The sequence below is a fragment of the Phoca vitulina genome, unplaced genomic scaffold (genome assembly GCF_004348235.1).
Source record: "Phoca vitulina isolate PV1807 unplaced genomic scaffold, GSC_HSeal_1.0 scaffold35, whole genome shotgun sequence".
Classification (NCBI taxonomy): Eukaryota; Metazoa; Chordata; class Mammalia; order Carnivora; family Phocidae; genus Phoca; species Phoca vitulina.
The window spans coordinates 20,275,455-20,300,197 of NW_022589738.1; the positions used below are offsets into that span (position 1 = coordinate 20,275,455).

The window sequence follows — 24,743 nt, forward strand, 5'->3', positions numbered from 1 at the left end:
CTTTCTTATGAGGCTAAAAGAAAAAGCCGCCTGGCTCTCGAGAGACCAGCTGGACTGCGGGACATGTTCCCATGGCCTGAGTGTGGTCATCTAGGCCCTGGTCTCCGAGGCTTATTATGAAGACTAATCATCATCTTGTTTTTGGCAACTACCTGTGGCACATTTGGTGTACGTACCCTGTCCAGAGTCTTAAACAGCCACGGCGCAGCCCTTGGCATGTCAGGGAATTTGACACAAACACATCTAACACAAACCCAAATCCCATAATGTCTTTCCCTAACTGAGATGCCCCAGCATTCTCCATGGCGTGTATTCTCCCTCATTGCAATGAGCTAATACACCCAACTTTGTTGAATCACTGGTGTGTTCCTAGTGGTCTTTGGCTGAAGTCCGAGGACATTATTTACTTAAAGAATCCAAGAGAACCGGGGCGCCTGGCTGGCACAGTAGGTTAAGTGTCTGACTCTTGGTTTCTGCTCAGGTCATGATCTTGGGGTTGTGAGATCGAGCCCCGAGTTGGCTTAGGGCTCAGCGCTCAGCGCAGAGTCTGCTTGAGATTCTCTCTCCCTCTCCCTCCGCCCTTCCCGCTCATGCTCTGTCTCTAAAATTAATAAATAAATCTTTATTTAAGAAATCTGAGAAAATCATCTAAAACACTTTTAGACCTAATAAGAAAAGTGAGCAAGGTGGCCAGAAACAAGACCGAATGTGAAACTGAATGGCTTTCCTTTACAGACACTTAAAAATTAAAAAAATGTAATAGAAAAGGACATTGTTTGTCATGGTAGGAAAATCCATCAACCTCCTGTGAATACCTTGAGCAAGAAAAATATGAGTTCAACACATTTTTACAGAAGAAAAGAAAACGTGGCCCAAATGAATGGAAAGAGATGTTGTGTTCCAGGCATGAAGAATCAACACTGGAGAAATGGGTCCCCAAATTAATTTATATATTCAATTTAAGGCAAGTAGGATTCTTTTTTCATCTCCTAAATTATGACATATCTTCAAATGAACAACAATCTGCAAAAGATAGTAATATAATGGACACCTGTGAACTCTCAACATTTTCTCATTTGCCTCAAATGTATTTCCTTTAAGAAACGAAATATTTCAGGGGCGCCTGGGTGGCTCAGTTGGTTGGGCGTCTGCCTTCGGCTTGGGTCATGATCCCGGGGTCCTGGGATCGAGCCCCGCATCGGGCTCCCTGCTTGGCTGGAAGCCTGCTTCTCCCTCTCCCGCTCCCCCTGCTTGTGTTCCCTCTCATGCTCTCTCTCTCTCTCTGTCAATTAAATAAATAAATAAAATCTTAAAAAAAAAAAAAAAGAAACGAAATATTTCAGGGCGCCATGGTGGCTCAGTCGGTTAAGCGTCTGCCTTCCGCTCAGGTCATGATCCTGGGGTCCTGGGATCGAGCCTCACGTTGGGCTCCTTGCTCAGCGGGGAGCCTGCTTCTCCCTCTCCCTCTGCCCCTCCCCCCCACCCATGTGTGCATGTGCTCACTCTCTTATAAATAAATCAAATCTTTAAAAAAAAGAAACAAAATATTTCAGCTCCAGCTGAAACCTACTAGGTTGCTTCCTCTACTCCATTCTTTTTTTTTTTTAATTTTTATTTATTCATTTGAGAGAGAGAGCAGAGTGCGAGAGAGAGCACAAGCTGGGGGTAGGAGCAGAAGAGGGAGAAGCAGACTCCCCGCTGAGCAGGGAGCCGGCCACGGGGCTCGATCCTGGAACCCCGGATCAAGACCCGAGCCAAAGGCAGACACTCAACCGACTGAGCCACCCAGGCACCCCTCTACTCCATTCTATCCTCCCTTCGTCCTCTGACGGAAATGCAATACTGAGATTATTATTGACCATTCCCTTGCATCTTTTTATTCTTTCATTATGTAATTAGGGATCCATGAGGTGCGTATATTGTTTGCATGTGTTTACTACAAATACGGTACTCTGCACAGCAGTCTTCGGCTTTCCTTCTTCTGTGCCATACTGCAGGCTCGATCCTTCTTCTGTGCCATACTGCAGGCTCAAGAATGATCGATGTTGATACATGTGGTTCTAGTTCGTATTTAACTCTTCAGTGAGATATACATACAAAAAAGCGTACGTTAGAAGGGTCCGATCTGGGCGCCTGGGTGGCTCAGTCGTTAAGCGTCTGCCTTCGGCTCAGGTCATGATCCCGGGGTCCCAGGATCGAGTCCCACATCGGGCTCCCTGCTCAGCAAGAAGCCTGCTTCTCCCTCTCCCACTCCCCCTGCTTGTGTTCCTGCTCTCACTATCTCTCTCTGTCAAATAAATAAAATCTTTAAAAAAAAAAAAAGAAGGGTCCGATCTGATGAAGGTTTTTTTTTTTTAAAGATTTTTATTTATTTATTTGACAGAGAGAGACACAGCGAGAGCAGGAACACAAGCAGGGGGAGTGGGAGAGAGAGAAGCAGGCTCCCCACAGAGCAGGGAGCCCGATGCAGGGCTCGATCCCAGGACCCTGGGATCATGACCCAAGCTGAAGGCAGACGCTTAACGACTGAGCCACCCAGGCGCCCCTCTGATGAAGGTTCTTAACCTGAATGCACATGATCCTCTCACAAGATGCCTGTGTGAATGCCCAAGATTGCTGCCAACCTGCTCTCCATGAAGTCAGTCCTCGAGTCCTTCGTTATTACTTTAACAAAGGGAGCTCGGAAATTGTTGCCTTGGCCTGTTAAAACCTTCAAGGGGCACCTGTAATGCTGATTACATTGGAAATTATGGGGCAAGACACATCTGTCCAACCCCACGCGCTATAAATAAGGGTAGAGATGCCGGCTTTGCCACTTTCGGGCAGCATAGCCGTGGACGGGCTGCTTTACCTGTTGGTGCCTTCCGTTTCCTCTTATGTATGAGGAAGGTAACAAAAGGAAGGTTCCTCGTCCCCTCAGAAGGGATCACTGGCACATCCTTCCTCTTCCACATGCTTGTGGGCCTTCTGGTGACACGGCAGATTCCCCAGGGATGGCTCCCGTGGGCCGGCGGCAGAGGCTGGCCCCAAATGGGCTCCTTGACGCCATCCTCCGCAACAGCAGAGCATTGCTCTCAAAAAGCGTACCCCCAGGGGAGGCTGCCCTCCTCCCACCCATTTCGATGACCTGGGGTGCTGGGGCTGGGGCTGGCGGAGCTGCCCACCCGGTCAGGCCCTGTTCTCCAGCTGCCACTAAGAAAACAAAAGAAATAAGAACACTCAGACCAGCAACCCCCAGACGCAGGGGAAGGGGGTATATGTGTCCAGCTCTCATGTCTCTCTTGCTTTCTCTCTCCCTCTCTCTGCTCTCTTTCTTCCTCTCACTTCTTTGTTTTGTTCTGATTCTCTCTGCCCCTTTCTCTCCCTCACCCCCACTGGATGTCTGACTCTCCCAATCTTTGTCTATCTCCCTTCTTACATTTTCTCTTTTCCCATCTTTTTCACTTTCCTACTGTTTTTTTTTTCTTTCTTGCTATCTCTTTCTCTGCATCTCTGTCTCTCCTTTGATATCTCCATAAACTCTGGCTTCGCTTTGTCTTGGTCCCTCTCTTGGGCTCTGTCCCAATTCTTTCTATTCTCTCTCGGTGTTTCCCCATGTCTCTCCCCCCAGCCTCTCAGGGTTTCTGCCTGAGGCAGTGATTCTCCACCTCACTGCCGGGGCTGGCCCCCGTTGTACTTCCCTGATTCTTTCCATCTCACTAACCTTGTTCAGCAGCTACTTCCCCCACCCACCTGCCCCACGCACACTGGTGGATGGCCACAAGCCAGGGAGACTGAAGTAGAGAAATGGGGAAGGAGGGCTGAGAGACAGATCAAGACAGACGGAGGCCAACTTGGGCCTCAGGGGGTGGGGGGTGGGCGAAGCGGGGAAGAAGACGGGAAGGAAGAACCCGAGGGAGAGGCATGAAATCCTTGTGGGAAGCAGATGGGATTAAATCAGAGATGAGAGAGAGAGAGAGCCAGAGGGAGAAAGGATGCAGGTTGGGCTCCTCTCCGTTTCTCTGAGGCCCCTCAGCCAGAGGTAAGGGAGGGGCAGCCTGCTAGGCCTCTGTCAGCCTGGCCCTTCAGCCCAGCTCACTACTACTATGGGGCCTGGCCTTCCTCCCTGTGTTTGCCTCCGTCTGATGCTGAGGGTCTTCCCAGGTCCCACCCGCATTTTTATCTCTCTCTCTTTTTTAAGATTTTATTTATTTATTTGACACAGAGAGATAGCACGAGCAGGGGGAGCGGGAGAGGGAGAAGCAGGCTCCCCGCCGAGGAGGGAGCCCAACGCGGGACTGGATCCCAGGATCCTGGGATCATGACCTTTGCCGAAGGCAGATGCTTAACCATCTGAGCCTCCCAGGCGCCCTAACTCTCTCTTTTTAAAAAGATTTTATTTATGTATTTGACAGAGAGAGACAGCGAGAGAGGGAACACAAGCACGGGGAGTGGGAGAGGGAGAAGCAAACTCCCCGCTGAGCAGGGAACCCGATGCGGGGCTCGATCCCAGGACCCTGAGGTGATGACCTGAGCCGAAGGCAGACGCTTAACGACTGAGCCCCCCAGGCGCCCCCCCACCTGCATCTCTGACCCTCACCCAGCTTCTTGTTTCTGTCTCTTCATAAATCTCTCGTGTGTCTCTCTCTGCCTCCCGTTTTCCTAGTCTCCATCCCCTTTCTGGTATGTCCCTCGGCTTCTATGTCTCCGTCTCCGTTTCTGTCTCACTCGCGCCTGCTCCCGGTCTCCGCAGGCCCTCCCAATGGAAACTGCCTGGGGTCTGACCCCGCATTTCCTTCTTGGGCAAAGAGAAGCTGCCTGCGGGCGCAGACCCGACCTGACCACTCCTCCGTTGCCCGGGCTCCAGCTCCGAGGACCTGGGCAACCCGGGCTCCCCAGGCCCAGCTAGGAGCCCAGGGGCTCCGCGGACGCCAGGCGCTCCAAGGAGGCCCGACACCTCTCTCCCGAAGACCCGAGCGTCGGTTGCTGCGCCGGGTCCCCCGCTATTCACCCCGGCCCCGGCCCCCGCCCCGCTCCCCCAGCCAGCGGCCCGAGGAGCCAGAGCGGAAGGGCCTGAAGGTTGCCAGGAACGGCGCCGAGGCCCCCGCGCGTCCCGCGGCCTCCCGGGACCGGAGACAGTGAACGGGATCCCGGGGGCGCGAGAGGAGGGCGGAGGGCCCGCGTGTTCGGGTGCACCTGCATGGGCGGGAGGGAGCGGGGCCTGAAGCCGGGCAGAGGTTCGGGCTAGAGGCTGGGGAGGGCCAGGGAGCTGCAGCTGGAAGGGGCCTGTAGGAGCCCAGCCCCTCTGGAGGGGACCGGGGAGCTACAGCAGGGATGTGGCCTCAGAGGAGCCACAGTTGGTACGTAAAGGAGGTAGGGGCCTGCGGGATCCTTAGAGGACAGGGAAGAAAGACAGGAGGGGGCCTGCCGATAGTCTGTGGACACCACAGCCGCGTGAGTGGGGCCTGCGGACTGGCGGATGGGAAAGGCTGGGAGCAGCTAGCGGGGCAGTGTTTGATAGGGGCAGGATGGGGTCTGAAGATACGCGGGGCGCGGGGGGCGCTGGGGGAATGGGGCCCGTCGGTGAAGAAGGGGTCTTGCCCAGAAGCGGCCCAGAAAGGATCACAGCCTGGAAGACCCTGGGTCCTAAACCAATGTGCCCCTGGAGCTCGGAGCTCGAGGCCGGCGCCGGGCCCTGCGAGGGCTGTGCTCACAGTGCCGGCAGGCCTCCCCCACCTTGCTTCCCTGAGTCTCCAGTCTGGCGGCTGCCAACCGCCTGGCACCAAGGCGCACAAGTGGGCCGTGTCGCAGTCCTGCTACTACGGGGGTACCCAGGCCGTTGGGAGGTCAGGGGCTCTGTATTTTTACCCGCAGGAAGCAATTTTGTCTAAGGACATCACCTCTTTGTAACGGCTTGCACTAGAAGAGACAGTTCTTAGGTCCCCGTGAGGCCATCTGCACCCCAGTGGTGACAGTGTTGGCTCCACGCATGTAGGGGTTTGCATGGAAGAGACAGCGTTTGCGGCCAATGTCCCTCCAGAAAAATCTCTTTCTCATAATGCCCCCACCCCAATACGAAAACTCTTTTCTGGTTATTTTATGGTTGCTCTTAAACAACTGCAACACCGAGCATCAGTGGAGAAGTAGCTCTGTGGTGCAGGACACTGACACAGGGCAGCTTCCTCAAGAAAGCCGGATCCTTCGGGGCGCCTGGGGGGCTCAGTCGTTAGGCGTCTGCCCTCAGTTCAGGTCATGATCCCGGGGTCCTGGGATCGAGCCCCGCATCGGGCTCCCTGCTCCGCGGGAAACCTGCTTCTCCCTCTCCCACTCCCCCTGCTTGTGTTCCCTCTCTCGCTGTCTCTCTGTCAAATAAATAAAATCTTTAAAAAAAGCAAGCTGGATCCTTCTGACCCCTACTTCCATCCCAGGTCCATGGGGAAGCACAGAGGGAGATCACATTCACAAATGGGGTGACTGGGATCCAGAGAGCCAGAATTGACTGTGAGATCAGATTTCCCAGCCTTGGCAATGGGGGCACGGGCGGGAGGGCTCAGGGATGCAAGGTGCAGAACTACTCCCCTTCCCCACCCCAGTAATCCTTCTGTTCACTTACTTCTTTCCCAAGCCTGTTCTTCTGTCTGCCTACGAGTCATCACTTGGCCCCCACACACCCTTATTCATGTACTTATTCACATCTTGATTCATTCCCCCTCCTGCTCATTCATCCCACAGACATTTACTAGAGCCCACTCTCTATGGGACTCCAAGTTCTAGGGCTTCTGAGTCCCTGAAGAGGGCTCTGCCCCTTGTCCTAAGGAGGGGCTCCCAACACGCATGGCTCAAGGAGTACAAACACAGGCATTTCAAAACTGGCTTTAAATACTCATCAGGGCGCCAGGAAAAGGGGCTGGGGTGAGAACTTGTTACATATGAACTTGGGGTTGGGGTGCCCTGAGAAGGGGACCCATCCATCAGGGCAGCTGGGGTGCCCCACCCCCCACCCTGGGACAAGGGAGCAGAGTAGAGGCCCTCTCTGGAGGGTCCCAGGGCCAACTGGGAGCCAGCCCTCCCTTCGAGGTAGATCATCGGGGAGGGAACGGAGGAGGAGCTCCCACGGTGGTGATGATAGGCAGTCACTTCCTCAGTGGTACTGCTGATAGCTGGGATAGCCTGGGGCTGAGGTACCCTCCTTAGGGGGCAGCTGGCTGGGGTCCTCCAGGAACGGGGGTGCTGGAGAGGAAAGAATCAGGTAAGGGTGAGGGGCAACGCATTTTGCACCTCTCCCTGAACAGCGTCTGCCAGATACTCACCATTGCGGAACTGCTGGGCGGTGTAGCGAGTAAGGAGGATGCCAACACCCTCTATGAGGGCCAGGAGGATACCCCCCATCATTGCCGAGCCCACCATGGCCAATGGGCCACCTGGGAGAGTGAAGAGGCAGGGAGAAAGAGGTGAGGGCAGGCAGAACAGGGCGGAAGGGGCTGAGGCTGGGGGCCAGGGGCTGGGGCACTCACTGCGGGCCGCCAGCACGGCCCCGGTCAATGCTCCGCTGGTGATGGAGTTCCAAGGATCTTCTTTGCCCCGCACGCGCACCAGGCCGCAGTCGATGGTGGAGAACAGGCCCCCCCACACCGCGAAGCTACCTGGAGGGAGACCGAGGCCGAATCAGTGTTCCTGAGGAATCCCCCCAAATCCACAGCTCAGTGTCTGCGGACTTCCAAGGCCTGAATGCTCTGGCAATGAGTGGGGAGAAAAACCCGGACACAAAGGCAGAGAGTAAACTCCTAGGGGATATTCCCCATCTGCCCGAGGCTGCTCCTTTGTCAAGCGATCTCTCATTGCCGCCGGCATTCCCCCACCTTTGTAGGGGTTTGACAAGTGTTTACAAGCAGATTTATCTTGGTGTGGCTTTGAACAGAGCAACTTTGATCTTCCTAACCATCACACCGAGTTGGAATTCCAATCTTGGTTTAAGGGAGACGAAAACAGGCTATGAAAGCCGGTTAACACTAGGATAGTTAAAGTGATTCTTGAGGCCTTGCTGTGTGCCAGGACCCGTTCTAGGCACTGATTCTGAAGTCTTAAATTCGTTCTTATTATTAAAGTGCTTAGCAGAGCAACCAGCACTTAGTAAGTTCTCTGTAAATGACGTAAATGTAAATGACATAACTTACAAAACAATTTAGGTGGTTCTTGCTATCACCATCCCCACGTTACCGATGAGGTTCAGAGAGGTGAAGCCACGAACCCAAAGTCACGCATCAGGGAAGATCCGGGACCTGGATTTAAGCTCCGGAATCCACATTCCTGCCCCTCCATATTAAATTATTGGGAAACATCACTGTCCTGGAAGTCACAGGCAGAGCTGGGGCTGGAATGTGGACCCCAATTTGCAGTCTAGAACCACAGGAGCGACCACCCCCAACTCTGCATCCCAGCTCCTAGGTCTCTCCAAGCCTCTCACCTCCAATCTGGGGGGCTCGGATCCTCACAGCGTTGGCACTCCCTCTCAGCCGGTGCCGAATTCCCTGGGAAAAGTGAGGAGGTAGGGAGTCAGAACAGGGATGAGGGCCCTGGCACGCAGGGTTTCTAGCTTTTAAGAGAGGGAACAGAACACGACAGGTCAGGGGTATCAGGAGTAGAGATGGGGAGCAGGGGCTGAGAACTCGGAGGCTGGGGAGCACCCTCACATGGGTGTTCTCAGCCGTGGGTTGAGAAGTTCTCATTCATTCAGTGATCACTAGCACCTAAGCACCAGGCACCATGCTGTAATGCAGGGATGGTGACAGAGACAGACCTAGCCCCCGCTCTCTCAGAGCTCACGTTACAGTGGGAGAGACAGATCCCCAGCAGAGGTACAGATCTACAAGACAGCTTCACACAGCAATACACACCCTGGAGGAAATGGGATCAAGAGACATGATAATGACTGAGGGATCAGGAAAGGACTCTAAAGGGGGGGGGGGTTGTGCTGAGACCTTGAGGATGGGAACAGGAAATCTGGGCAAAGATCTAGGAATGAGTTCCAGGAGTTGAGGGGAGGGACAGGACTAGATATATAAATTGCAGAGACCTTGGCAAATGGATGGCATTTAAAGCCATGATGTTTGATAAGATCTTGGAAGAGGGTGGGCAGAGAAAGAGAGAGAATTGATTAGGTTACATTAAAAGCATTTTCTTAACTTTAAGGCTGTCCTCCTTCTGCCAGTTAAACTCCTGTCACTTCCCTGTATCCAGGTAATCTGCCTCTGGGGAAAATCTCTCTGGCTTTGCACATACATTGAGGATTTGGGATCGTTTTGACAGCACGGCATTTCCACAGAGGAGCCCCAGTTGGGTGGTGGGGGCGAGGGACACAGGGCCATATTTGCAGTTCTTCCCAAACCACAGATCCTGGAGCCAGGCCTGGCACATAGTAGGCTAGCAGGCACCAGAATGAGTAAGTCATGGCAGCTCCAAGCAGTTTTCAGCGAAGTATCCCGTGTGGGCAGGGCAGGACCCCCGCACCACCCAGGGACGACCACGACTCACGACAGGGGCGTTGCGGAAGCCCTTGATGGCCTGGAAGACTCCACCGCCGATGACACCCATAGTGAAGGCTCCTCCGCAATCGTCCACAATTCGCCATGGGCTGCAAGCCGGAAGGGGAGGGCGGGGTTAAGTGAGCCCCTCTTCCCCCTCCCATGTTGCATGGACTCCTTCCAACTGGGAGAAGGCAAGTCACTCGAATGGGAAGCAGCACTTCAGATAATATTATTTCCCCCCTCATTTCAGCAAGAAATGGTGCAAAAGGGGAAAAACATTAGTCTTGGCCCCTCCCCTCGCAGCCAACCAAGGAATCAGCCAACTGCTTTCCTACTACCAAAGATTCAGTCAACTGATACACGCGGAGTGGGCACGTTTGGATCAGCGCTGTGGAAGCGTCAATTTGCTAGTACTGTTATTAAAGCAGGACGGGGTCGCACCCCCGTCTCCGACAATGAGCACGTCCGACCAAACCCCGCCCTCTTCCCTCTTTTTCAACCCGCCCCAACTGGGAAAAACCAAGAGCAGACGGAGGGGGAGGATCCGGCTCGTCCGCAATAGGCTCACCCAGGCCCCGCCCCCATTCGCTAAAGCGACCTCGGGAAAGCCACGCGTGGGGATTTCCGTTCGACAACCGCCACCACCCCCCCCCCCGGGCTGGAATGGATTCGACCAGCGTGTCTCTTTTCGTTAACAAAAAGGAACTGAGGAGATAACGGAGTCCGGGGACACTTGGGAGCGGTTGGTCCGGCACCGCACCGTCTCCAGGCACACGGCTGCGGCCCCTCTTAACGGAGCCCGAGTGGGAGGAACGAAGCGGAGGGGAACGGAAGGAGACCACATGTTTAAGGGTCTCCCGAGTCTGGGACGTGGCGTGGTGTGGCCGGCGCCTCCCCCGCCCGCCTCCCACAGCTGGCCGTGGCGCCGCAGCAACAGTCCCGGGGCCTGTGCCCATCGCCGTACCAAGGCTCCCGAGCGTACTCCTCCATGGCGCCGGCGTCCGGCCGCGCAGTCTGGCTAAACCTCGGCCGGGCCACGCCCCCGCCGTAAACGCACAGAGGCGCCCGAGCGCTCCACCCATTCCAGGCCTGCGATTGGGTCGCTTGGCGCTCGTCAGGCCAGGGCCACGCTCTCATTGGCCCCCCAGGTTTGCGTCATCTGTACCGCAGCCTGAGTGCCGGCCCAGTTCCTTCAAGCCTCGGGGAGGGAGGACCTCATTCTGTGCTTTGGGAGAGGGCAGTCGTGTGGTGCTGGTGATCCTAGCCGCGACAAGGGAGGGGCGGCCGGTCTGACAGCCTTCCACTACTCGCGTGATTGCATTGGTAATGTCGGAGTGGGTGCATTTTTTGCAGCTGGAGGAGGTGCTGCACTCTGCTCCCCCCGTCCCAACGCTTTGGTTCCTCCCACCCGGCAGTCTTTGGGGGACGTAGGGTGAGCCCATTCCTGGGCGCGGGGGAACTGAGCTTGGCCCCTTCGGCGGTGGGCGGAGCCTGGGCCCGGGAGGGGAACTGGGTCCTGGAACACCCAGCCTCGAGGCGGGGGTTGGTGGGAGTTTGGGTGGCATTGCACCTATCTTCCACCTTTTAGCGCGTCGGTTCCGTCCAGCCAGCTGTTGGTGCAGGTGGGTAAGTGGGGGTCCAGATGAGTATATGCTGGGAGGAGGCGCTTGATTTTTAGGATCGGGATTTGAATCCTCATTTGAGCTGTTTTTTTTGTGTGTGCGTGTGCCTGTCAATCCGTCCGTCCCTAGGTCTGTCTGCTATCCACTATGCCGTTGCCTGTTGCGCTGCAGACCCGCTTGGCCAAGAGAGGCATCCTCAAACATCTGGAGCCCGGTGAGCGAGCTAAAAGCAGATGGGCCTACCATGTGCCAGCCTTGGCAGGCACTTTGTTGTTGATACCGCCACTCGATACCTAGCATGGGCCTATTGCGCACCAATCAGTGGGGTGGCGGACATTGTTAGCAATATGGCTTCCTGACATCCATTCCTACTGCGGGCGGGGGTGGGGGTGGGGAATACATATTTCGTGCTTAATATTGGCAGCTAATGCCTTTTTTGGGGGGCCTATTGTATGCCACGTGCAATCCATCTAACAATCCGTGTAAGCGATTACGAAGTATCCTACGGTAAAGACAGCTTATATCTTCCCTAGACAGTAGTAGGATGCTGATACTTTGTTATTTACCCTAGTGATTACATTTTTAAAAAAAAAATTTATTTATATATTTGACAGAGAGAGAGAGAGAGATAGCGAGAGCAGGAACACAAGCAGGGGGAGTGGGAGAGGGAGAAGCAGGCTTCCTGCCCAACAGGGAGCCTGATGTGGGGCTCAATCCCAGGACCCTGGGATCATGACCTGAGCCGAAGGCAGACGCTTAATGACTGAGCCACCCAGGTGCCCGTGATTACATTATTTTAGACCGACTGTGGTGCCAGGCATGATGCTAGTGATCTATACCTTATTGTTAACCGTATCAGTAGCTGACATGTATTTTGGGCCTGAGTGCTTGGCATACACATCATGGCTAACGGTAGAAGATAATGAAAGGATCTGTCATTTATGCCTACTGGGCTGCTCCTGCTCATATTTACACCTCATTGTCAGTAAGTGGCATCTTTTTTTTTTTTTTTTTTTTTGCATCTCTTTTGGGCTACAGTGTGCGAGGCACTGGAAAGTACAGCTTATTTTCACCTCATTGATAAATGCCATCTGTTACAAGCTACTCTGTGCCACGCATAGATCTGGTGGTTAATAATACTGATAATGATCACTGATAATTTATTTTAAGCCTATTGAGTACTGGGCCCTGTGCTGATGGAATATACATGTTACTAACAATACTGATGATTATAGCTCACATCTACTTTGGGCCTATTGTGTGACAGGCAGTATGCTGTTGCTGACATATACGTTTCATTGTTACTTCTATCCACAGCTGAAATCTGTGGTAGGCCTACTGAGGGTCATGTACCAAGCTGACAACATACGCCTCTTTTATTTTACCGATAGTCACTGGCAGCTGCTGCAGGCCTGCTATGTGTCAGGCCTAGGACCTGAATGGATTCAGAGCAGTGTTTGGATATATCCCTTGCCATCCAGACTTGCTACTCAATAGACAGAATCAGAAACCCCGGATTTGCCAAGCTTGGGAGCTGAATAGATTTGGATGTATTTTCAGAACAACCCCTTACTGTTCAAACTCCTTTTATCCAAATAGATTTGGATAGCATGGTGTTGCATGCTTCCTGAATGCAGGAACTGGAGGCAACACTTGTTTTGATGAATCCTTGTCTAAATTCTGAAATCAGACAGGTCGGGGTAACAGTATCAAAGCTCAAATCTTACCCAAACCCAGAAACAGAAGAGATTTAGGTACATTTTTTGGCAAATCCCCTGATGCTCAGACACTTGGATTTGGAATGTGATATTTGCCACAGCAGGTGAGACCTGATGCGCTCCCCCGCTCCCCCACACACACGTGGTCCATGTGAATTTGAGTGTCTCTCCAGGCTCTGACCATAGGATGAGAATCCCTCTGGTCCTTACTGCTTTCCTCCACCCCGCTATTCTGCCAGAACCAGAGGAAGAGATCATTGCTGAGGACTACGATGATGACCCTGTGGACTATGAGGCCACCCGGTTGGAGGGCCTGCCACCAAGCTGGTACAAGGTGTTTGACCCTTCCTGGTGAGCCTGGGGAACTGGGGGGGGAGCTGACGTCTGACTTCACCTTTCCTGTGCTGTCCCTGGCCTTGGGGTAAATGGGGAACATAGGGAAGAGGTCTGGGGGTCCTCCCTCCGGGGTCCTGACATGGGGCAGGTATAGTAGAGATTGGGGAGACAGGAGTTGAGGCTATAAGGAGAGGACATCTTAGCTGACACTCCTTCCCTCCCTCTTTCTCCCCCTTCCCCCCTCCTCTCTCCCCCTCCCTCCTTCCCTCCCACTGCCCCGCAGCGGGCTCCCTTACTACTGGAATGTGGACACAGACCTCGTGTCCTGGCTCTCCCCACACGACCCCAACTCCGTCGTTACCAAATCGGCCAAGAAGCTCAGGACCAGTAATGCAGGTGAGCCGGCAGATTGGAGGGCGCCTCAAGTGGTTCTGCAGTTCTCAGAGAGGGGTCAGATAAATGATAGTGGGTCGGGGAAGGGGCAGGTGAGATAGGCAGGCCCAACCCCAGGCAAGGGGGGTTGTTGAAGGCAGAGGCTGCTGGGGGCCTGAGATGGGAGGAGGAAGGTCACTTCAAGGCTTTTGTGTCCCCAGATGCTGAGGAGAAGTCGGACCGGGGCCACGAGAAGTCGGACCGGGGCCACGAGAAGTCGGACCGGGGCCACGAGAAGTCGGACCGAGGCCATGAGAAGTCGGACCGGGGCCACGAGAAGTCAGACCGAGACCGAGAGCGTGGTTATGACAAAGTGGACAGAGAGAGAGAGCGGGACAGGGATCGGGACCGGGACCGGGGGTACGACAAGTCGGACCGGGAAGAGAGCAAGGAGCGGCGCCATCACCGCCGGGAAGAGCTGGCCCCCTACCCCAAGAGCAAGAAGGGTAAGCTGGGCAGCAGGGCCAGGACTCAGGCAGGTGAGGCGCCATGGGCGCGTGCCATGTGGGGGAGACCCTCACTTTGCTCCTGCGATGGCCTGAATCCGCGGCCTGGGGCATGGTGCCGCGGGCCACACAGACATGCGCTCCATTTCTTCCTGGGATGGGGGAGCTTGGTGATCGGGGCTCCTTGTGCCTCTACCGAAAACCTCACTCTGCCACCTCCTTCCTCAGTGGCAAGCCGGAAGGATGAAGAGTTAGACCCCATGGACCCCAGCTCATACTCGGATGCACCCCGGTAAATGAGAACCCCTCACAAGCCCTTCTCTTTGCTCGTGACTCCTTTGTGCCGGTGACCATTCCTTTCCTCCCATCTCTTTCCCCGATGTGTCAGTTGTTGTAGTAGAGGGGAGGGGGGAGAGTGGGGAGTGCCTACCACATCCCATATTCTCAAGCCCTGACCCCTATTTCCTAACCTCCGTCTCATCCCCAGGGGCACATGGTCAACAGGACTCCCCAAGCGGAATGAGGCCAAGACGGGCGCAGACACGACAGCAGCGGGGCCCCTCTTCCAGCAGCGCCCCTACCCGTCCCCGGGGGCTGTGCTCCGGGCCAACGCTGAGGCCTCACGAACCAAGCAACAAGACTGAGCCTCCCCGCCATGCCACCCCCACCGCCCCCGGGGGTTTTTAATAAAAGCTTTTCGATGGATCGTGCCCATGAGGCCTGAGTGCTTCCTTCCCATGCGCTTTTGAGGCTTCCCAACCCAAGCCGGCAAGATGCGAAACACATTTTATTTGCAAAAACTCACCTAAGAAAGTATGGGAGTAGCAAGGATATGGGGGCGACGGGGGCTGGAGACCGAGATGGGTCCTGTCCATGCCCTCATTACCAGAGTTTGGTTGTGTCCCCCCTGCGTGGGAGCAGGGTGGGGGGTGGGGGGGCCAGGTTGGGGGTTCAGTGTCTACCTCCCCCCACCCCTAATACTGATCAGAGTTTGGTCCTGGTTGGGCCAGGGCAAGAGGGGAGAAGGAGGCCAGGCCAGCGTCTTCGATCCCAGCGGCTACGAACCCTTCACCTTGGTGAGCAACCTGTGGTAGGAATGGGGAGGAAGAGAGAAACACAGACAGCTGGGGGGGCGGGGGGGGGGGGCTGGCAGGCGGGCGTCCTGAGCAAGCGAGGGCGGCAGTTGTGAGGCTGGTAGTCCTGGGGTTAGTAACAGAGCCCACGCAGACAGTGAGTCCCCTGGGTCAGAAAGCTACACGTGGACTAAATAAATACAACATCTTTATTTGGCATTGGGTCTCCTGACATTTGTTCATTACAGTTCCTTAGAAAACAAACCAAAAAAATCAGAACAACTTAATCAAAAATAAAGATCCAACGACCCTATTTACATAGAGCAAAGACAGCCCAGGCATCTCCCGCGCATGCGTGTGCACACTCACAAACGCATGCATGCACACGCGCGCGTGCACACACACACACATTCTGGGAGACAGTTAAGGGGTTAATAAGCTTTGGGGAGTGCAGGGGGCAGGTTCCACATTTCAGCGATTTTAAGACACCCTCACCCTATCACAGAGTAAGGGTGCCTCATCCAGCCAGTGCATGATCAAGAGTGGTTGGCAGCTTTATCTTCCCTCTCAGGATGTCTCGGAAAAGAACCCTGCATCCAGCATCTGACAGTGTCTTAGATTCACTGAGATTCAAGCCACTCCAAGGACCTCTCCCACCTGCCCCCCCCTCCCCCCCGGCACCCCAGATCATTAATTATCTGATTATACCACAAATTCCCAAACCACTAAAAAATAGATGGCCCGTACCGCACCCTCCCCTGGAACGGGCTGATGCACAACCCCTCCTCTGGAACGGGCTGATGCACATCTCAGCTCCGGCCCCAGCCTCTCTCCTAGGGGGTGCCCACAAGAGGCCCATTTCCAAGGGTCTCCTGTCAGGGAAGCTGCCCCAAGGCCACACACACAAAAAGACTGGAGCTGCTAATGCGATCCATTGTGGTTGTGAGGGAGGCCAGAAGGCCTCAAGCTACAGGAAGCTGAACCCCACAGGCGTCCGTCACTAAAAGAGCTGTAGGATTTTTGTCCAATTTGTCCTTACAAAGGTGGAGGGACTGCTGGGAGGGGCTCTCCCAGGCATGGAAGACAGGACACCTCCAGCTGAGGGCAGGCAGGCAGGCAAAGAAAGGCCTTGAATGACAATACCGCCAGCTCAGCCCCCAGAGGGGTTGACTGCGGCAGAGGAGGCAGCTCTCAAAGCCCCCCCAGGGGAGGGGGGCTCAGTCTGCCAGGAGGGGTTCGGGTGACGCCCCTCCAGAAGTCTCTGCGACCTGGGAGAAAACACTCTTCCAATCCCAGAGGAGCCAGGCAGTGGCAACTTAGGTCCCTGCAGATGCCCAACACCCTCCACCCAGCCCCCCTCCCTGTTGCTCCCCCCCCCACCAGCCCTCACTTCACCAGCACTGACTTGGGCAGAAAGGGCTCCGTGCTGAGGTCTCCGCGATGGGAAGACAGCTTCGGGGGCGGCGGCTGCCCCGGCGGCTGCTGGTGAGGGCAGGGTCCCGAGGCGGAGGTGGAGGCAGGGGCTTTGGCGGCACCTCGGGGCAGACTGTAGAGGTAGACGGCACCGATGACCAGCCCAGCGCCCAGGGCGAACAACGGGTCCACGTGGAAGCCGAAGAGGCGGACGGAGGCCACAGTGGACAGCACGATGGACAGGGAGGTGGCGAAGCCCTTGAGGATGTTGTCGGCGTACTTAACGACAACAGCCACCAGCAGCCCGCCAAAGGCCTGGTTGAGCACCACGCCCCAGACGGCCGGCGTGTACCCGAAAAAGAAGCCGCGGCGGGCCACGGCAGTGCCCTCGGCCCACCAGAGCCCCACCAGGCCCAGCGCCGTGCCGAAGAGGCCCAGCTGCAGGTTGCGCAGCCACACGGAGCCCGAGCTGCCCTTGAGGATCTTCTCGAAGTAGACGCCCGCAAAGCCTGAGGACAGACATGAGGCCACGACGGCCGCTAGGCCTGCCCCGGGGTTCTGATCCAGTGGCCGAGGGCCCCCACCGCCGGCTTGCTGTGCCTGGACGATGGCGACGCCCGTGAAGAGGAGCAGCAGGGAGGCCCACTGCAGCCGGGAGAGGCTGCGGTTCAGCATGAGCACGGAGAACAGCGCCGTGGTCAGGATCTTCAGCTGGTACGTCACCTGCGAGCGGCATGCAGGCGGGAGGCACTAAGGGCTGTTCCCCGCCGCCCTCCCCCATGCGCCTGGTTGGAGGGACAGGGCGGGGCAGGTGACCATAAAGCTACCCAGCCCTTGGCCACTGACTGGCAGGCCGCCAAACAGCCCTGCGGTGCCTCCCAGAAAGTCCACAGCTCCGCAAGGAAGTCCCGGGCCATACCCAAGCCCGCATCCCAACCCCATTTTCCGGCTGTGTGATGAGGAACAAAGCACCTGCCCCGTCTCGGCCCAGACATCACCATCTGTAAATATAGCTGTTGTCTGTGAACCAGCTCATGCAGCAGGTGAGTGAACGAGTGACAGGCTCTCTGACGAGGGCGGGGGGGGGGGGTCCTTGATAAATAGGTGCTGATGCAAGCAAATCAGCCACGATGATACCGTCGGCAAACATTGACACAGTGTCCGCTGTGTGCTAGGGTGGCTCTGAGCACAGCACACGAATCTATTCGTTCAGGGCTCGCGCAGATGAAGTGGGCGCTATTGTAACGTCCGATGGGAAGATGGGGAAACTAAGGCACAGAGAGGTGAACTGACTTGCCGGAGATCACCCAGCTGGGAAGTAGCAGAGGTGGGATTTGGACCCAGGGAGCCTGGCCCCAGAATCCAGGCTCTTTAACCGTTTTCCAAGGCCGCCTGCAAACAGCCAAAGGCCCACCTATTGCCAACCAAGGGCTCTTCCCAGGTATTATTTCTTTCAGCCGTCCCAGCATCCTGGTGAGGAGGCAATCCCATTCCCAATTCTCACAGATGAAGAAAGTGAGGTCGAGGGAGAGCCAAGGACATTTCGAAGGTGACACACAGCCCCAGCTCTCTGCAGCCCTCCCTCGTCAGCCTCCTACCTCCCCGACCCCAGCGGATCCCTCTGAGGCCACGCTGGGCATGGGGCTCACCTGGAAAGTGGCAGCCGGCAGGTTGGAGATGGCAACATACTGGAGGTTATTCTGCAAGGTGTAGATGAGAGAGGGCACCGCGAGCTTGAGTGTGTCCACATACTGCACCAGGACAGCCTCGTGGAGGAAGAGCGCCAGGTGTTTCACGTTACCTGGGGTGTATTGGGGGGTGGGGTGGAGGACAGCCCTCTTTAGCACTGAAGATCCTCTGAGGGCCAGGACTGGGCCCGGTCCTGTGTCTCCCCACCACGCTCTGACTTCCTGAGGGCTCGAATGAGGCCTGTGCTCTCAGTTTCCCCACATCTCCAGCAGGCCTCTTGGCTAGCAGTTTCATGGACACAAAAAAATCGTCCTTAGCTCTGCGGCTGAGGCTCACAGACCATATTCACTCAGCTTACATTCAGGGCAAGCACTCAATACCCGTCTATCCAATGAAATCGTCAGCATGAACTAGCTTGTGAAGTAGAGGCCTTAGGAGTATGAATGCAAGGCTGCTGACCAGAGGGGACGTTTGAGACTCGACTTTGACACTCCTCCTAGCTCCTTACTGGCCCTCGAGCTGCCTGAGGGCAGGGGCCATCTCCCACTCTGTCCGCCAGACAATGACACAGTGACACACTGATGTGGCCACCCTCGCCACAGGGAAAAGTGGAAGCTGGACTAGTCAGCAGCCAAGTCTGGTTGGGACCTGCTCCCACCAATACACGAGAACACCTTCCTGGAGAGTTAAGGCCTCTGCAAAGCTCACCGCACTTTTTTGCAGTTCACCTTCTCTGTGAGAACACAACTCTGCACAAGGTTATCACAGGGACCTCGTGCTGAGGGCTCGTTCGCAAAACCCCGTCCTGGCCCTTCACGGCCTCAATCCCGGGAGTAATTACCAATCTTGAACCCCTAGCCCCAATTCTCTGGGCCCAGGGGTTTGGGTGTTGGACATTTTCCAGGCATCAGAAAAGTAACATGGTAGATCGAGCACATCCTTTACATAACACGCCCACACACAGGGGGCTGCGCACCATAACCACACATATTCATATCTCTGCGGCGACTTGTGTAAATGTTCACACCAAATGAGAAAAATTAAAAAAAAAAAACCACAGATATACAAATAGCCCTACATCGCGTCAGGCCAAGTTTTACCACAAAACTGATTTAAGGGAAAAAAAACATGGGGGAGGGGTTGAAATTGTAGATCTGAGGCGAAGGCCTGCGGTTAAGGCTGTGGCTCTTTGTTTCTCCCCATTTAAAATATCAGCCCCCCAAGGGCAGGATCAGCCCCATGAGGGCAGGATGCAGCCTGCCCAGCTAGCACAGTCACCTCCATAGCCAGGGCAGGGGCTGCCACAGTGAGCACCTGAAGTGTCTCACAATCAACTGAGAACAGAGCAGATGGGGGGGGGGGGGGGAGGACAGAGCAGATGACGGACCTTGAGGGCATTATGCTAAGTGAAAGAAGTTAGACCAAGAAAGACAAATGATTTCACTGACTCCTGGAATCTAAAAACAAAACAAACAAACAACAAAAATAGACACAGACTCATAGACTCCTAGAGAACTGGTAGTTGCTGGAGGGGAGGGGAGTGGGAGAAGGGCGAAATAGGCGAAGGGGGTTACAAGGTACAAAGTTCCAGTTATAAAAATAAGTAAGTCACAGGGATGAAAAGTACAGCACAGGGAATACAGCCAATAATATGGTAATAACTTTGTATGGTGACAGATGGTGACTGCGCTTATCATGGTGAGCACTGTGTAATGTAGAGAATTGTTGAATCAGTATGTTGTACACCTGAAACTAAGATAACATTACAGTTGACCAGTGAACAGCACAGGAGTTGGGGCACCAACCCCCCACACAGTTAAAAATCTGCATAGAATTTTTGATTCCCTGAACTCCCAAACTTAACTCCTAATAGCCTACTGTTGGCTGGAAGTCTTACTGAGAACATAGAACATTTTCTATGTTATATGTATTATATACTGTATTCTTACATTAAAGTAAACTAGAGAAAAGAAAATCATAAAGAAAACACATTTTCAATACTATATTTGTTAGAAAAAAGAAATCTGCATCTAAGTGGGCCTGCACAGCTCAAACCCGTGTCATTCAAGGGCTAACTGTGTATGTCAACTATACTTCAACTTAAAAAAAAAAAGAAAGAACAGAACAGGTGGGTTCCCAAACTGCTGCCTCCCAGGGCCCTGGCGCTAATGAGTGGGCAAGACTGTTTTCTTCAGTGTAAATACTGAGAGCAGAGCTAGAACATACATCTGTATCCTTTACACAGGCAAGGCCTTTATTTTTTTAAAGCTTTATTTACTTACTAGAGTGTGCGTGCACACGAGCAGGGGGAGGGGCAGAGGGAAAGGGAGAAAATCTCAAGGCAACTCCCCACTGCTGAGCACAGAGCCCAATGTGGGGCTCGATCTCATGACCTGAGCTGAAATCAAGAGTCAGATGCTTAACTGACTGAGCCACCTGGGCGCCCCGGCAAGGCCTTTATAGAGAAACAACTGGCGGCAACGTTTTAAAGCAGGCCTTTAGGGAGGTGTTTAAATTAGTAGATAAATCCAACTTCTAGGAAATACAGAGGGTAGAACATGTTAAATGATACCACAAGGAGGCAGCCAGCAAAATCCAGGCTGTCCAAAGTCTCCAAGACAAACGACCTGCTCTCTTCAAGAAATTAACTGCAGATCACAAAGAGCTGAAGGAGAACCCTGAGGTTAACAGACCTAGAAGACATCAACCAATTGCAAGGCACTGACCTTATATAAACCTGATTGAAACAAATTCTTAAAAACTTTTATGATATTTGAGAAACCATTATAAGTGTGAACACTTGACTGGATATTCGATTATTTTATTAACTTTAAAAAGTTATGGTTCATTTTTTGATGTATGATTTTTAGATATTGCAATTATTTTTTTTAATGTACCAAAATATTTATTCCAGATAGTAAGGTGGGGGGCGGGGTTACTTCAAAACACTACTTACTTCATGTGGGACACACTGCAGTATAATAAGGCAGGGGGTGAGTAGGTAGGCAGACATGTAGATTGGCAGTGAGTGCATAATCACTGATGCTGTTTAATGGCAGAGGGGCCGTGAGTTGACAACTGATGAATCTGGGTGATGGGTACATGAACATTTTATTATTTTGTTATTCTCTCCGGGTTTGTATATGCTTAAAATGATCCATAATGCAAAGTTAAAGGGAAATAAATGAACCACCCTGTAAGGGTCACCTGCTACCTTATGGGCACAGACTATCTCACTGCTACAGTCCACACATGCCAGCTTCCAAGGCATTAGGGGTTTAAGAGTGTGGCTGCGGCTACTCACAACTGGAGGGACCAGGCAGATTAGCTGCACTTACACACTCCCCAGGTGGTTGCAGACACAGTGATACAGTGCTATTCCCCCAGCAAACCCTCCATGTGGGCCTGGGTGTACACGCCCGCGCGCGCCCATGCCCAGTCCCGTCACTGCCCCCAGTGCATGCCCCCTTGCTGGCTCATACCCCTCTTCTGTGCGAAGAGCAGCAGCAGGCAGGTGAGACCTTTGAGCACTTCGGCCATGACCACAGCAGTGGTGGCAAAGAAGCGGTCCCCAGGCAGTGTGCGGGCGTAGCGGATGCTGAGGATGAGGGAGGCATTCTGGACCACCAGCACGGCTAGGGATATGTATTTGAGGCGCCGGTGAGCTGTGGGAAATGGAATGAGCAAGGCAGAAGAAGGGGTCAGAAGCTGCTGGGGCACAGCCACACCACCACCTTCCCCCTCACTCCTTTCTCAACCAGGACCCTCCTAGCCACTGCCATTTCCTCCCTCTGCCTCCCTGTCCTGACTCCAAGGAGGGTCTGACTCCCAGCTACTTCTACTGCCTCAGCAGGCAGGAAGAGCCACAAAGGAGGAAGTGGGCCTCACCCTGTCCAGCCCATACCCGGAATCCTTGCTGAGGTATCAGGAAATGGCTGGAGCAGGTGCCGGGACACACTCGGCCCCCTCTCTCCCTCCTGTGTGTGTGAAGCAACTCACCCCAAGACAGAATACCAACCACATTCTCAACATTTATTGAGTGCTAACCATCTACCTATCACTGGGGTAAAGGATTTATGTGGATTACGTCAGCAGACCCCTATGTTGCTCTGATCTCTGAGTGAGCTACAAGGATTCCATTATGTGGGTGAGCAAACCGAAGATTTATATGAAATGATGCTTCTATTTAATGAGGGGTTGTCCTACATAAAGAATGATACCTCAATACAGGGAATGAAACCACTATATAAGGCATGTCCACCCCCTAAAGAACGGACTCTCTCCCATCTAAGGTATTATTCCATCCCCTCACACTAAGAATGGTCTCTCCAACTCCTACCTTCTGTGACCACCAGAGTCCCTCTGACACAGAATGGTTTCACAAACTTAAGAAATAACTCCTCCACAGTCCCTAGGATTGAACCCCGTATAATAAATGGTTACTGCACCAAGAATGGTCTGCTTCCCTCGAGGACATAAGGAAATATTTCCCTATACTTCACATGGTCCAGTCATCCTCCCACCACCGCACCTTCCCTACCTCCAGCCAAGGAATCATTCCTTGTTCTACTCACACTCACAACGAACTCTCCCCGCTATAAAGAAGGGCCCTGCACCCTTAGAACGTCTTTTCTCTGCCATGTAAGGAAGGACCCTCCCACTCCAACATACAATGAACTCTACCACCATTAGGAAGGGACCCCCAGGACGGTCTTATCTCCTTATAACGGACATCCTAATCCTCAAAATGGACCCTCTAAGTCGGGTAAGGAAGGACCCGCCCCACCCTAATTCACAATACCCCCTATTCCTTTATAAGGAAGAAACCACCACCCTCAGAACAGCCTCTCTCTTCTATAAGGAAGAACTTTCCCACCCTCAGAATGCTCTCTCCCTTCTCTAAGGACGGACCCCCCACACACTCAGAATGGTCTTAGCCTCCCCCAGAGGCAATAACCCCCCAGACTCAGAATGATCTCCACTCTCCATATGCGGAAGGGGACCCCCATCACCCTCAGAATGGTCTCTTCCCCGCCTTCCAACACACTCACAGTGGGCCATTCCGTCCTCCCTCCCCCACCCCCCGCCACACACACATAGGTTGGTCCATACGGGATGCTCCCTCTCGCTTAAGGGAGGAACCTTCCTGACCCCCCCCCCAGCGATCCCGACCCTCGCCCGGCCGCCGTCTGCTCAGCCACGGCCTGTCTCACCCGCATTCGCGGTTCCAGGCTCCAGCGCCCCCGCGGAGACCGCCCCTGGCCCAGCCGCCGCGGTGGAACCACCAGACCCAACCGCTGCCATGTTGGCATCTGCCTGGTCCGTCCCCTCGGCAACAGCAGGGCACTTCCGTGTCCGTCACTTCCGCTTCCGGGCCTCCGGGGTGGGGGTGGAGCGAGTGAGGGGCTGGCCAGAGCCGCGGCTTTCCCGGTCTGCTCCCGGACAGTGAACCTAAGACCGCAGCCTTGGGATTTCCAGATTCGGTCGGGATGGGGAGACCCAACACGCGGCCGACTCAGCCTCTTGCTGTCTCCACAGAGCCTCATTGGTTCATTCCCGTTACTAGACCCGCCCTCGTCTTCATTGATCCCGCTTTCCAGATCACCCGCCCATCGTGTGTCCTTGTCTCATTGGTTCAGCTGATCCTCTTCTATCTCGGCTCTTCATTGGCACCTTCTACAGATGATCCCGCCCTTTCCGCACCCAAATTCCTGGGTACCTTCGTGATTGGACTGAAGTTCCTCTTTACCCCACCTCCCGGCGAGGCCCCGCCCCCTGGAGAGCCAGCAGGCGTCTGGGAGGTAAAGGAGACTGGGGGGGCGGGGCAGGGGAGGGTCAGGCTGGTAACCTAGCTGTTAAAAGCGGAGCAGTTAGCCCACACGAGTGAGAAGGTGCTGGAGAAGTGAGACTGAGAGTAGGGAGGTTAAGCGAGTCCCTATTGAGGAGGGAAAGGAGTACGAAGGGGCCAGGTAAGCCACCAGATGAAAGGCTTTCAGGTTAGCTTTGTGAAAGCGGGGCAAGAGAGGGTACAGCTGAGGTTAGGGCGGGTACGTCAGGAGGTGAGGAATGAGAGATGAGAGGGATGAGCAAGAGAGCAAGGGAGAGGTGAAAAAAGGTAGGGGCCAAAGGTAAGTAGGCGTGACTTACACCCTGGATGTTATTAGGAAACATGGAAGGGCTGGGAAGGTTTCCGTCAGTGCCCAACCCCGGCCCCTCCCTCACCCCGTGCCCTGAAAGGCCTTTTCTCCCATGGGAGAAGAGCTTTATTTCCTCCAACGGGGTTGGGGGAGGCAGTTTTCTCTGGCCGAGCAAGCCCTCTGACTGGGGATATGTCCCAAACATCTTCAGTGTCTACAGTATCTCCAACGGAGCCCTTCTGCACATCCTGGGAGCTACATAAGAGCTGGAATGAGGGAAATCAAGTTTTTCTTTGTGATCCTGCATAGACGAACCCATAAAAGAGCTTTAGGACAGTATCACAGGGCTAAAGCTTTCCGAGAGCAGAGGAGCG

At 54.3% G+C, this 24,743-nt stretch overlaps 3 protein-coding genes across 7 annotated transcripts; 1 reads left to right on the plus strand and 2 right to left on the minus strand.

The window, feature by feature from the left end:
* Window positions 1-6,819: 6,819 nt before the first annotated feature.
* Window positions 6,820-10,564, minus strand: TIMM17B (translocase of inner mitochondrial membrane 17B). Its single transcript, XM_032426677.1, has 6 exons — window positions 10,468-10,564; window positions 9,511-9,610; window positions 8,444-8,507; window positions 7,494-7,622; window positions 7,290-7,400; window positions 6,820-7,209 (listed from the first exon to the last, which is right to left on the minus strand). The coding sequence occupies exons 1-6, from the start codon at window positions 10,491-10,493 to the stop codon at window positions 7,121-7,123; spliced, it is 519 nt and encodes a 172-aa protein (XP_032282568.1). The 5' UTR covers window positions 10,494-10,564; the 3' UTR covers window positions 6,820-7,120.
* A 123-nt stretch (window positions 10,565-10,687) lies between these two features.
* PQBP1 (polyglutamine binding protein 1) lies at window positions 10,688-14,767 on the plus strand. 3 transcript variants are annotated; one of them, XM_032426755.1, is made up of 7 exons: window positions 10,688-10,826; window positions 11,255-11,339; window positions 13,083-13,194; window positions 13,463-13,575; window positions 13,773-14,057; window positions 14,286-14,349; window positions 14,545-14,767. In XM_032426755.1, the coding sequence occupies exons 2-7, from the start codon at window positions 11,273-11,275 to the stop codon at window positions 14,699-14,701; spliced, it is 798 nt and encodes a 265-aa protein (XP_032282646.1). In that variant the 5' UTR covers window positions 10,688-10,826; window positions 11,255-11,272; the 3' UTR covers window positions 14,702-14,767. The 3 variants fall into 3 exon arrangements, with proteins under 3 accessions (XP_032282646.1, XP_032282645.1, XP_032282644.1); XM_032426754.1 differs by lacking the exon at window positions 10,688-10,826 and adding an exon at window positions 10,928-11,129; XM_032426753.1 differs by lacking the exon at window positions 10,688-10,826 and adding an exon at window positions 10,929-11,125.
* Window positions 14,768-14,829: 62 nt separating this feature from the next.
* Window positions 14,830-23,646, minus strand: SLC35A2 (solute carrier family 35 member A2). Of its 3 annotated transcripts, none has more exons than XM_032426750.1 (5): window positions 23,446-23,646; window positions 21,715-21,897; window positions 18,193-18,344; window positions 16,536-17,266; window positions 14,830-15,142 (listed from the first exon to the last, which is right to left on the minus strand). In XM_032426750.1, exons 1-5 carry the CDS (start codon window positions 23,534-23,536, stop codon window positions 15,115-15,117), a joined length of 1,185 nt encoding a protein of 394 aa, XP_032282641.1. In that variant the 5' UTR covers window positions 23,537-23,646; the 3' UTR covers window positions 14,830-15,114. The 3 variants fall into 3 exon arrangements, with proteins under 3 accessions (XP_032282641.1, XP_032282643.1, XP_032282642.1); XM_032426752.1 differs by having other exon boundaries at window positions 14,852-15,142; window positions 16,536-16,676; XM_032426751.1 differs by lacking the exon at window positions 14,830-15,142 and having other exon boundaries at window positions 15,357-16,676.
* Between the last annotated feature and the right edge of the window lie 1,097 nt (window positions 23,647-24,743).

Coding starts and splice junctions, on each gene's coding strand:
- TIMM17B (XM_032426677.1), bottom strand. CDS start 10,493: ATGGAGGAGTACGCTCGGGAGCCTTG. Junction 7,401..7,493: donor GGCCGTGCTGGCGGCCCGCA/GTGAGTGCCCCA, acceptor TCACTCTCCCAG/GTGGCCCATTGGCCATGGTG. Junction 7,210..7,289: donor CGCCCAGCAGTTCCGCAATG/GTGAGTATCTGG, acceptor TTTCCTCTCCAG/CACCCCCGTTCCTGGAGGAC.
- PQBP1 (XM_032426755.1), top strand. CDS start 11,273: ATGCCGTTGCCTGTTGCGCTGCAGACCCGCTTGGCCAAGAGAGGCATC. Junction 11,340..13,082: donor CCTCAAACATCTGGAGCCCG/GTGAGCGAGCTA, acceptor CTATTCTGCCAG/AACCAGAGGAAGAGATCATT. Junction 13,576..13,772: donor GCTCAGGACCAGTAATGCAG/GTGAGCCGGCAG, acceptor TTGTGTCCCCAG/ATGCTGAGGAGAAGTCGGAC.
- SLC35A2 (XM_032426750.1), bottom strand. CDS start 23,536: ATGGCAGCGGTTGGGTCTGGTGGTTCCACCGCGGCGGCTGGGCCAGGG. Junction 17,267..18,192: donor TGCCGGCTGCCACTTTCCAG/GTGAGCCCCATG, acceptor TGCCGCTCGCAG/GTGACGTACCAGCTGAAGAT. Junction 15,143..16,535: donor ACGGAGCCCTTTCTGCCCAA/GTCAGTGCTGGT, acceptor TTCCTACCACAG/GTTGCTCACCAAGGTGAAGG.